The 12,898-nt window shown below is 37.5% G+C and overlaps 1 protein-coding gene across 1 annotated transcript; it reads right to left on the reverse strand.

Annotated features, from left to right (window-relative positions):
* Positions 1-4,808: 4,808 nt before the first annotated feature.
* Positions 4,809-12,672, reverse strand: LOC119190614. The gene is made up of 5 exons (XM_037442877.1): positions 12,534-12,672; positions 12,016-12,143; positions 10,370-10,465; positions 6,355-6,465; positions 4,809-4,979 (listed from the first exon to the last, which is right to left on the reverse strand). Exons 1-5 carry the CDS (start codon positions 12,556-12,558, stop codon positions 4,872-4,874), a joined length of 468 nt encoding a protein of 155 aa, XP_037298774.1. The 5' UTR covers positions 12,559-12,672; the 3' UTR covers positions 4,809-4,871.
* Between the last annotated feature and the right edge of the window lie 226 nt (positions 12,673-12,898).

The following is a 12,898-nucleotide window of genomic DNA, read 5'->3' on the forward strand; positions in this document are numbered from 1 at the left end:
ACATAGGCTACAATTTATAATGATTTTGTGTAATTTGGTCATAATATAACGATACATATCAAATAAGTCGGAAAAAAAATTATCCCGGAAAACTCCTTCACGCGGGCAAAGCCGCGAGCAAAAGCTCAGTTTTATATATTTCTGTTAGACAGTTGCGATTTATAAACAAATATGCAGTTATATAATGTGTTCGAGCCGTATCCGGGTTTACCCTCATGTGAAAGTTTCACTGGGGTGTTTACTCATCACAAGAACCGAATGCGGAGTAACAGCTCGGTTTTGGTTTTGTATAATACATGGTAAATTCGAAGGTCAAAACAACAATTTATTTTTTTCTAATCCCTATTAATGTCCTTTAAAGCCGCATCAATATACCGTCTATACATAAAAATGTCGATATTTCAGTTGATAATATGTTACTTTAGGTCAGCAAAATGTAGTTATTGAAATTACAACGGACCTAATATAAAGTACTATTAATAATCTCTTTTCCATCACACCGTATTTAATCTCAGATATATCTCAGCACTTTTACTGGACCCACTACCTCTCACAGCGAGCTAATAACTTAGCTCCTTTACGATACACCTTAGTGGTTTATTCCCACATTATACAGTAGCGCAGTAAACTAGCATCCTTAACCAACAATAATTTAGAACAGCACTGGCTCATTTTACAACACATTACTGTGTTTTATTAAATTATGTGATGCCGAAGCTACAAAGCCATTTTTATATAACATACATACATAACATCACGCATTTTATCCCCGAAGGGGTATGCAGAGGCGCAACTAGGGCACCCACTTTTCGCCAAGTATGTTCCGTCCCATGATGTGATAGGGGGCGAGCCTATCGCCATATCGGGCACAAATTCCAGACTCCGGGCTGATACTGAGCAGAAAAACCCAAATATCACTTTTGCCCGACCCGGGATTCGAACCCAGGACCTCAGAGCGCTATTGTACCGGACGTGCAATACAACTACGCCACTGAGGCAGTCAATACAACTACGCCACAAAGCCATTTTTAAACGATGTTAAATGAATGTGTTAATTCCTTATTTACCATCTAATACTACTTGCAAGATTTGTACCCCAATATTGAATTGTCTTTAATCTATTTACAAAATAGGTGTAGAATTTGTTATTTAATTTTCTAACAGATTACCCACATTACTATCCTTGTGAATTCCCTCAAAGATCAATAGAATATTTCGGCCACAATGGCCATGAGGTTGATAGTATAGCGTACACGTCAGAGGTGACTCTTTCTGTGTTTGTATACACTTTTCGGGCCAACAAACGTAAGATAGATCAGGTTCCCGAATCAGCTTGTGTATATCTGGTTCCAACAGGCCGGCATACTGAGTTGACTGCCGAGGGGTAATCATCTCTTGTCAATCGATTCTATTGGACCCCACTCCACTTGCCATCAGGTGCAGCGGGGTCACCTTCGCGTGCACTTCTTATAAAAAAAATAGAGGTGAGTCTTTTAAAGAGTTGTAACTGGCGCGCGGCATAGCCCGCAACGCAGGCTTCCAGTTTCTCCAAATATACCTGTCTGGAACACACAGGCCTATACGCCCTAGAAAGTCTTCATTATATTCTTTTCCCTTATTATTTTGAAAATACGAGTATGAACTCCCTGCTAACTTTCAACTCATTATATCTGACCATTCCCAAAATAAATAGAGTCGGGTAGAGCAGATAAACGCCATACTATTTGAAATATGAGTGCGTAACAAATATACATAATATTCCTATCAATAGATTATTTTTTTATGTAAATTAATTTAGAATTATTAAAGCTTTGGCTAATGCGGTTAAAATAAAGGTCACAGTATCAGACTTTTTGTTGTGGTTTTTTTCTGCATACACTTGTATTAGCAACATTATATGGCCATTTAAAATGACATAAGTAGTTGCAACCCGCTTGTTTCACATCAATTGTACTTTTTTTTATTAAAGCCTATCTATTAAGTTAAGTTCCACTTAGAGTATTCTTGTGTGGCAAAAAGTAAAATCGACAATCGAAGTAATTTGTTTCTCATGCTCGCTATACAAGATCCTACCAGAAACTATTCACATCCCAACCCACACTGATCCACCTTCATCATTACAAACAAAAACCCAACACCTAACGTAAAAATCATTACTCCACGCACTAAACGTGACAGCCCTACTCACAAGACCGTCAAAAACCCATAGCCGTAACGCGCGCATCTGTCATCGTCTGCCGGCGGTGAAACTGTTCCCCAGGGCTGCCACGAACGGAAACATTAGTTTTTCGTGCGATTGTTTTGCTACAGCGCCCTCGGGACTCCGGAATTCATCTTCGTCAGGATAATCCCGCGGGACGTTATGAAATTTTGACGTGTTTTACAAACTTCGTACGTTACGTACATAAAGGAGTCTGTACACCTAACCAGATCATACTATGACCGTACTATGAACGTATTAGGAACGGGAAGAAACAAGACACGGACTATTATGGCCACTAGAACGTATCAACATCGTATTATACCCATGCGTAACGGTTTTAGTGACCATAGTATCGTTACATGCCATGCACGGAGCGTAGCGACACAGACAAAATATTCCCACCAATTTTTGACGGTCCGTTCATGGCACGCGACGGTGTTGGCCGGTGACGGAGCGGTCTAGTGGACATAGTCAGTACTCTTCAATATAAATAATGTTTCTTTTCAGGTTCCTAGCACGGTCAAAGTATGAAACCGTGTAGTGAGCAGACTCCTTAAAATATTTGTTTGCATATTTTACGGAAATTGAGTAGGTGCTATAGGAACTTGGCACTTCTGTAATCTTCCATCGCTACATTAATCAAAATATGTGTGTAAATTGTCGAATGTAAAATGCTACTTTAAATGATAAATAATCAACTAAATAATCTAAAAAAAATATAAAGATAATAGTGCTTATTTTTCTTTCAAAGTGCTAACTGACACCTTAACTACTGTCTATATTATTTTACTTCGAAATATTATCATTCTTATAAATATGATTTCTTTAATAACAGCTTTCGATCCCATTTCTGTCCATATTTTTAATGAATAATTAATTTAGATACATCTATATTACTTTTAATCAGAGACAGACTGTGTCTCCTACATGATGTATTTTTTATAGTTTTATAGTTCAAAAAGACGTGAATTATATACTTATTTTTTTATACGGCCACAGCAAAGTACCCCCACTACACAGAAAATGAAAAGGAGTCCAATAGAATATCGACTGACAAGAGATGATTACCCCTTAGCGCTCGCAACAATTATGCCGGCCTGTTGGACCCATATATACACAGGCTGATCCCAGAACGCGACACACTAACGTGAGCAACTATAGCGGGTTTTAACACCTTGTGCACGCTGGCCGCAATTCGGGCGGATATAAAATATATCTTTCAACCAGCAGCGTACCTACTAACATTACGGATGTATTGCGAATATATTTTAGGAAAGCAAAAGTAATTTGAGAGGGTTCTGGACTTAGGCCAACAATATGAGGCGTACAAAACGCAACGCCGCGCCTTTTCACGGCTTTTTTTTTAATTCCGTGATAGAATCAGTTAGTAGACCAGAACAGATGAAATAAACTTCATTGGTAGAATCAGGCAGTGGTTAAAAGTAGTTAAACTTACTTTAGCAAATTATTGTACCAATATATTTATTTGTTTATTTACACCCTTTTTTACCTAAATGTATAAATAATAAATATAATACTATCAGCCCTGTATTATATCCTTCTCACTGCTGGACACAGGCTTCCTCTACTTCTAGATTAGGTCTTAGTCCACCGCGCTCACCTAGTGCGAATAGTGGACTTCACACACCTCCATAATTCCTATAGAGACCTTCTCAACTGTAAAGGTTTCCACACGACGCATTACGCTAACTACAATATCCTTCAAACAGAACAGTGCATGAACACTGCTGCTTGGCGACAGAAATAAACATTGCATTGGTATATACCCCCACAGCTCCTCGGATACGAAAAACCTACCAGCCAGATAATTCCATTGTCATAACCTGGTGGTAGCCCTGGACGTGCAGGGTTTACGAGCGGCTCGGTAACGGCCGGACGATTGTAAAGGTGACGCAGCGCCGGCGAATTAAATTCCAGGTAGCAATGATCTTTTATGACGAACGTCGCCCTTATCCTCACACATAATACGTCACTGACGTGAGATTTACTCGTGCAAGTGACTGGATAGCTTTTATAATTATTTTTTATGCGCCGCTATTTTAGCCAATGATATCGGGCGTTTCCGTAAATATTCGGCTGTGCAGGCAGAATGGCAGAAGAGAAGTTATGTCACTACTATTCTTTTATTCTCTCTGGTTGCACGTAGTCAAAAAAAATCTAAAATTGTATTCCCTAATTATTTCGAATATAATGTTTTATACTGTAAAACGAGCGTTTTAGATAATATTTTTTGACTGTCTCGATGGTGTCATAGTGTTAACGTACGACTGCTGTGTTGAGATACACCAAAAGGCAGTCTTTTGGGTAAAAAGCGAACTATAATGTAAAAAAAAATATTGTACTTCTTAACTTGATATCTAATAAATATTTCCGTGGAATTTGATAAAAGAAATGACAGTAACCGCAAAATTTTGCTTGATAACCCCAACGCCAGTAAGTTTTTATCACCACACATAAATGCTATATCAGTATGTAAAATTTTAGGTTGTTTGAAAACATTTTAATTTATGTAAGTAATTATTAAATTAGTTATGTCCTTATTGAGGAAAAAAATATATATATCCTAAATATTAAAACGATAAAAAATATTTTACTTTTTTATTGTCATGTGTACATCCATCAGCATCACAGTAATTTCTAGTTTCAATCACGCCTTAATATTATCCGCCATCTTTAACAAAATGTTTCTAAGCAGAGCAGCCATCGCCGGATAATTCTGGCCCAGCAACGGAGTCCTCAGTTGTGGAACACACACCTGCCGAAAAAGCCTTTGTGAATGCTTTTAGCTTTTAACCTTATTGCTTTTTAAACGTTTAGGAATTTTAGGACGGAGCGGAGTCTATTTTTTTTTTATTGCTATGAATGACGAGCCGAGCATGCCGTTCGTCTGATGGTAAGCAAGACGACACATAAACAGCCGAAACGTCATCCAACACCCCGAATCACATAGCACTGTTTGGCACTCCACTGCGCTTGCCATTCTGAGACATGAAATGTTAAGTCTCACTATGTCCAGTAGTCACACTGGCTAAAATGTCCTTCAAACCGGAACACAACAGTAACTACACACTGCCGCTTATCGGCAGAAATAGACATTGCGGTGGTACCTACCCAGACGGACTCTCCCATATGAGAGATCTACCAACAGTATGGTATTTGAACGATTTGTTGATTTTTTTGTTGCTTTCGTGGGGACGGTACGATTATTATTAGTTAAAAAAACCCTCAGAGATGACTGGGTTTTATTAGGATCACCGGTCTTACGATCCAGCTTTGAGCCACCTGGAACGAAATCTTCGAGCTATCACAGAGCTGGATCCCTAAGGTTATTTAAATGAAATAATTTATTTGAACCTATAAAATGTTATACATTATTTAGACTCCGTCAATATTAACTCTACCACCAGTTTGGAAAGCAGCTCTCACCGCTTTTCTCTCACAGTAACTCTTCACGCGCTTCACACCTTTGTCTCAGAGAAGAACGAGCAAGATACTTTGTTGTTGCTCTTTTCAAATTCAGTTTAAGATATGAACTACAGAGAGATATACCCGCATATATCCACATCCACAAAAATTATGCCAGCCCTGCATTACCTACTTCCCACTGGTGGAAACGGGCCTCGACTATTACAGATATAGTTACAACGCATACCACTAGGGAAAAACACTATGATAAATATTAGAGCGTACGCATAATATAATTTTTACACGAGCTGACGAGCTTTTAACTAGATTGGTACGCGCAATACGTGATGAAGTCGAGAACTGTGTCCTTTGAAACAGCTCTTACCTATTCTGGTTAAAAGGTTTATTATAAAACATAACTAGGATGTTTTAAAACATTTCTACCAAAGTATGTGTTCTATTTCCTTATGAAGACAAAACTTAAATGCGATGTGTGCTTTAGTACTAAATATACAAGGATATTAGCAAACAAAGTGACCCCATGCACTTGATGTAAGTAGAGTACGATAAAGTGTTGACTGATGAGAGAATACTTACTTGACTCCCGAAATATCCCCCTAACCAAGAACTTCGGACACTGTCTACCTGATATCAATTCTTTCTATTTTTCATCATGCAATCGACAACAGGAAAATAAACTGTATGTCCTTATAGTTTATACTCACCACTGCCACCAACACCACAAGCAGAGGACACACCAGGTTGATGATCAAAGTGAGCACCGTGCGAACCAACCACCACAGCCCCACCACCACCAGCAAACTGGCCAGCATCACCTGTTTCAATTAATAATTATTAATTTAGCGTCAGTTTCAACTATTTACGGCGGCTTACTGACTAAAACTTCTTGAAACCATCTCATATCAATCAGTAACTGCTACAGGATCCCGAATCTGTCATCAGAACCTACAATTTCAGACACGGTCAATCATAATTGAGTGAGCAGTTGCTTTCTATTACTCGCGGAGAATTAAAGAAATTGACTGCACTATAATCTTGTCCTATTACCTTAATTACAGAAGAATTTTTAGGCCCAGCTCTTGAAGAAAGGTAGATAACGAAGAACATAACGATTACTTTTTAATTCAAGGTTCTGGTTGTTGTTGCTACTGCCACGACTATAAATAGACACAGCGCAATCCATCAAGCAAGAAATTTCCTCCTTTCACACTGTAAAATACAGTAACAGCCCTTTTAATTTTATCCCTTAACCCTTATCGACTTCCTCAAAACGATATGGAGGCTAATGGAGAATATCATTAAGGTAAACGGCAACCTGATGAGTCATTAGTTAACATAATATTGCTATTAACGCTTAACGTAATACCATTGTTTAATTTATCCGATACCGGCTTAATTATGTTTAAACATTGTACAGTTAGCAGATTAACTGAAGGGGAAAGTTGTTGAGACGGCACGTGCTGTAGTTCTTGTGGAAAAGAAACCCATTTCACATTGTATGTTGTCTAGCATAATTTGAAACAGGTTACTATGCGCTATGTTGTGTCAAAGGTTTTTGGCAAAAGTGACTTTTTAATTATATTATAACATGTCGCGCTGCTTTTTAACTATATTCGAATTGCAAATTCCATGAATGCGCGCTGTTTTGAAACATCAGTGAAAATTTTATCGGAGAGCCTTTTGAATTACGGAACGAAATGCTATGTCGAATAATTTGTAAACATTATAATATTTATTTCGAATGTATTACATTATAATGGCATGATAGTGGTTGAGAAGCCGAAAATAGCAACCAACTCTATTCTAATTGTAAAGATTTAAAGTCGACGGTCATTAAAATTTCATTCAAGCTACTAAATATTGTATGGTAGGGATGGCCAACCGACCGCAGGCGTGCTAGTAGTAGCACGTGACAAAATAATTCGGACACGCGAATAATATGCCAAACAATGTATAATATGTATTTTTCTTTGGGCTTCATTTCGGTTAACTGAGCGAAGCCACTTTGCCAAGTCCCGAAAAGAACATAGTTAGGTCATAAAAAAGTCTCTAAAAAGGGCAAAACCGGTCCGGGATGGCACGTTTCAGGCCATATTTTTTTATTATAAATAATGACACGTTAACTATTAAAGATATGCCATCCCTGTCTTAAGGTATACCTACTTAATAAATAAAAGTAAAATATATATCGGTATATAATATATACATATATTTTTGGTGAGATCGGTTTACTGATAAGGCTAGTTTACTTGTTATAGAAAAAAAAGTCTTTATTGCAAATGTGAAATGTGAAACATCTACAACTTCAATAATCATTTAACTATATAAAAAAACACATTCCACATTACACGTAACACTACTCCACGCGGAAACTTTATTCGGAGCATTTGGGAATCTGGGAAAGCTAAGGCTTTTAGTGCGTTATAAAAATTTCTCCCATACATTAGCCAAGTGGGCCAGTCACGTCAGAGTATTGAGATATAAAAAAACGGGTAAGAGCAAGACGATCGCGCTTAGCTGCGGGGTTCCGTGTATTGAAATATATACAGTATATACAGAGTCATTTTGACATTGCGTTACTAAATGAAACCACATACTCGTATTACCTTTGCTGACATTGTGCCAAAAACAATCTATTAATAACGAATATTTTCAGCAAAAATCCTGGTGTTGGTTTTCTGATTATGATATGATATCATTTTGTAGTTTAATGTGAATATGGCATGTGCATGAGTATTTCTGACTGAAAGTATGATGTTGCCGCTGCGATTAATTCTCTTAGAATAGTAGTAATGGCATTAGGGCGCGTTAAATTAAAATTACTTTTTATTTAAATTAATTTTGTTCAATACTTTTTTTTTATTTTACATCTACAGCTCAAATAACTTATTGTTAAGTATTATTTCAAGTACACAAGTATGTGGTTTCATTTAGTAACGCAACGTCAAAAGGAAAGTGTAGAATTTAAACTGTATTTAGAAACTGTTTGACTCCATAAGTCGTATCATTTTCAAGAGATCATTTATTGTGCATATTAGAATGATAGCTGGTATTTAATCTACTTATAATATAAATGCGAGACTCTGTCTGTATGTAACTCCTTTACGTCTGTATCACTGAACCGATTTTGATGAAATTTGCTATGGAAATAATTTGAGAAGTTAGAAAGGACAAAAGCAAATTTTTATCCCGAAAAAATATAGAACGAATCTTTTATTCCATAAAAACTTTACAAGCTTGCCGAACCGAGAACAAAAGCTATTTTAACATAATATGTTACAATGGTTAAAAAATATTTGAGTTTGGTCACTTCGGAATATTTTCCCATACCTATAATTTAGAAAAATAATCTAAGATACTGTATATTATGATATTTAAGTCCCTTATCAACACTACAACAATATTGCAGTGGGCTATTTTAATAAAGAATGACATTATTATGACGAAGGATAATCATCAAGTAAAAATAATTATAATCTTAATAATCTCTAACTAAATCTACTAACTTCAAAGTAGCAGTTATACCGATACCAAAATAGTTTCTGATATCATCACGGAACCCCAAACCGACCGAAATAAGGCGGTGGGAGTGGAGAATTTTTTATTACTTCTATATCAGTACGCTAGGTTTTTTGGTAAAGGTTTTGCTTGTTGCATGAAATGGAAAACGTCTTGAGCTGATATTTCTTTGGATTCAAGAAAATCATTTTAGTCGAAAAATGATGGATTATGAGAGAAATAACTCAGGATTGAAATAATATGAGTAGATTTATTGCGAACAGCAAGTGACAACGACCAAAGAGAAGTATAAATATATTTTTATTAAACGGCATAATGCCAGTACTAATATATCTCACATTGGTTGTTATTGTTTGGTTTATACTCTTTGTTACTATACAGTTTCAACAAAAAACTATCGCGTCATGTTTTACCGTCTATAGTTAGAGTGGAAGATGGTGACTAATAGTCAAATTGGCATAGTCTATTTCTGGTCTATGGGGTCGTTCATTAATAACGTGATGTTTTGAGTGACTTTTTAACAACCTTCTCCCACGTGATATGTGGTGAGGTTTTAGACTAAATAAAAAAATCGGCGATAGCCTAGTTGGTTGTGGAACGGACTGCCAAGACGAATGTCCGCAGGTTCAAATCCCAAGGGCACACACCTCTGATTTTTCTAAAAAAATTATGTGTGTATTCTTTGTTAATTATCGCTTGCTTTAGCGATGAAGGAAAACATCGTGAGGAAACCTGCATACCTGAGAAGTTCTCTATAGGAATTTCGAGGATGTGTGAAGTCTTCCAAACTAGGCGAGCGTTGTGGACTAAGGCCTAGTCCCTCTCAGTAGTAGAGGAGGCCCGTGTTCAGCAGTAGGCAAGTATATAATACAGGGCTGATATTATTATTTAGACTAAATCCCCCCCCACCTAAAATAACGTGTATTTTTTTTTTGATACAAGTATATTGAAAATTTTAGATTAAATCGCGCGATCAACGAGAAATAAATATAGGTGATATCTCATTACCATAAACTTGTGATATTTCGTGATTTTATTTCCAAACTGCTCCCCGCTTTCGAGCCTCATGTGATTATTGAACGATCCTTATTTAGTAAAGCATTGTCAGGTTGCGGTTTTAATGCAATTGTAAGGTATAATTTCTGAGCATTGTGGCACTTCTCATAGCCTATCACTTTCAATGTAATGTAAACAACTCACCTGAGCCTCTTCATGTGTCCGTATCCAAGTCCTGATGACGCTGACGACAGTGCCGCTCCCAGCTTCCTCCGGACATGATGATCCGGTCACTGTGAACTAAGATAAATAGTATGTAATAAAATAATTAATATTCAGAAAGAACTGATAAAATTAACGATATTTAATAAACAATATACTCGTAACCAGAGGCGGCTCATCCGAAAGAGCGCTGGTGCAGTGCACTCCCACGAAAATTACATACTTAGCTAATTTAATAATTTATATATATTTATAATACATAAGATCCTTACATTACATTCTTTATATTTTACTATGCCTATAAAAGTCTATTATATTACCTATATAGATACATGTAGCGTCAATTTGTAACGAGTGGAGCGCCAGCGATTGTGCTCCTATGAAACGAAGTTTAGTACGACTCTTAGTACTGTATTCAATGAGTGCGAAAGAGAGATAGACTCGGGCTGACGCGTGAAACAAAAGATATCGTATGAGAAATTAGCGTAATCTGGAGCGCCGCTCGCGCGTCACTCAGTTGTCGTTCAGCCAGCCGAGCCGTGCGCGAGGGGATATGCTACTTATGCACAGTTGTCGTTCTTATGTATACAAACAACTTCAAGCAAGCTCGTCGACTTCGTCAGTTAATTCGCAGTTTTTTTCAAATTAGTATTGAAAAATAGTTTGTGCGCGATATTTTGTGTTAAAATGGAACAATACAGTATATTTTTTATTAAACAGTGTGAAAAGATAAGATATACAAATAAAATAAATAGTAAGCTCTAGTTTTTCAATTATTTTTTGTGAACCCCAATCAAATAATTTCACGAGCCGCCTCTGCTCGTAACTTCGAAAACTCAAAGATGTGGGCCTTCGGTTTTTAACTTGTGGACATTCCATTCCTATCTGGGCTATTGCTCATAATGGTAAAAAACATCGTGATGAAACCTACATATCTGAGAATCCTTCAAAAATAATTTCGTGGGTATGTGAAGTCTGCCAACCGCATTACACCAGCGCGGTGGACTAAGGCCTAAACCCTCAGAGTAAAGAAGACTCGTGCTCAATAGTGAGCACTATACAATACATGTCCAATAGGTATTATTATATTATTATTTATAAGAACAGACCCGTAGCCCCCGTTACGTCTACCTTTTTTTGTATTAACTCGGCAAAGTGGCTTCACTGCACCTAACCCTTTTAGCATAAAAGCGTAAGCGTATCATAACGCTTAGGCTAATGTACAGTGTGGCAGTTTACGTTGGTCCTCTCTGACTTAACACTAAGTCGTAAAACCAATGGACCCTACACAATCGCTCGGCCCTGGTGGTAGCCGCTAATGGTAATAGCACACTCGCAAAAAAGTTTACGCGAATATTTATAACGCATTGCTGGTTTTACATTCACATAGCTCGTTGATCTGATGGCCGCTGGGGCAGAAAAGTTCTGGAGTGGTGACCACGAACCGGGAGACGCAGCGTAGGCAGGCCCACCGCGAGATGGACCGACGATCTGGTGAGGGTCACCGGAGTCCGATGGATGAGGGCGGCCCAGAACCGGTCCCTGTGGCGCTCAATGAGAAGGCCTATGCCCAGTAGGGGACGAGTCCCGGCTGAATAATGATGATGATGATTGCTGGTTCTCCGTACCGTGTGTCCTAAAACAGTCCTCTGCCACCGGCATTGGTCAGCGTACATGTCTGCTGCCACGCTGTCGACCAGCTCGGTCGCGTTGATGATAGAACGGCACAGACTTCTGCGACTTAGAAATCGCTTCTCTGTAAGAAGTGATCAGATATTCGGATTTATCATATAGACTATAATACACATACAATCACACCTCTTATACCCGTAAGAATAGGCAGGGGCGGAACTATAGCACCCACTTTTCTTTGGAGTACTCCATCCCATTTGATAGGGACGAGCCTGTCACCATATTCTGACTTCAGGTTCATACTGAGCAGAAAAACTAATATCACTTTATCCAACTTGGTATTCAAAGTTGAAACCTCAAATTAGTAATCCAATTGGATTTAAGAGACGAGAATAGTCAGCGTATCTTTCATTCTTTCAGTATTGTAGTTATCGGGCAAACGTTGCTGTCGGTGACCAATTATTGGTGGAAGTCGTGAGCAATTACTTAACCTACCACATCTTCCAATACTAACCAATCCTCGGAATCTTGGGTAGCATTGCCGGAGTTTCACACTGTCCATTTTATTTATTTGTATTTTGCTATTTTTATAATTTTTTTATGACTTGTCATTGCGACTTTGTGAATTTTGTGACAAAATAGCATTACTTTTATTTTTTTTGTTACGTACAAAAAGGTTTTATGACAATATTGCGACATCGAATTTGCAAGAATTCTCTGTGGTGCCTGTATATTTATTATCTGAGTTTAATTTTTATACGTTTTTTTTGTTTTCATATTATTCGTGCGTGTGTCTTCTGCTTTTCAAATTGGACAACTAGACTTGTAAAAATGATTTAGAAATTGAATGTAAGATTACTTGAAACGAAAACAACTGAT

The sequence above is a fragment of the Manduca sexta genome, chromosome 25 (genome assembly GCF_014839805.1).
Source record: "Manduca sexta isolate Smith_Timp_Sample1 chromosome 25, JHU_Msex_v1.0, whole genome shotgun sequence".
Lineage (NCBI taxonomy): Eukaryota > Metazoa > Arthropoda > Insecta > Lepidoptera > Sphingidae > Manduca > Manduca sexta.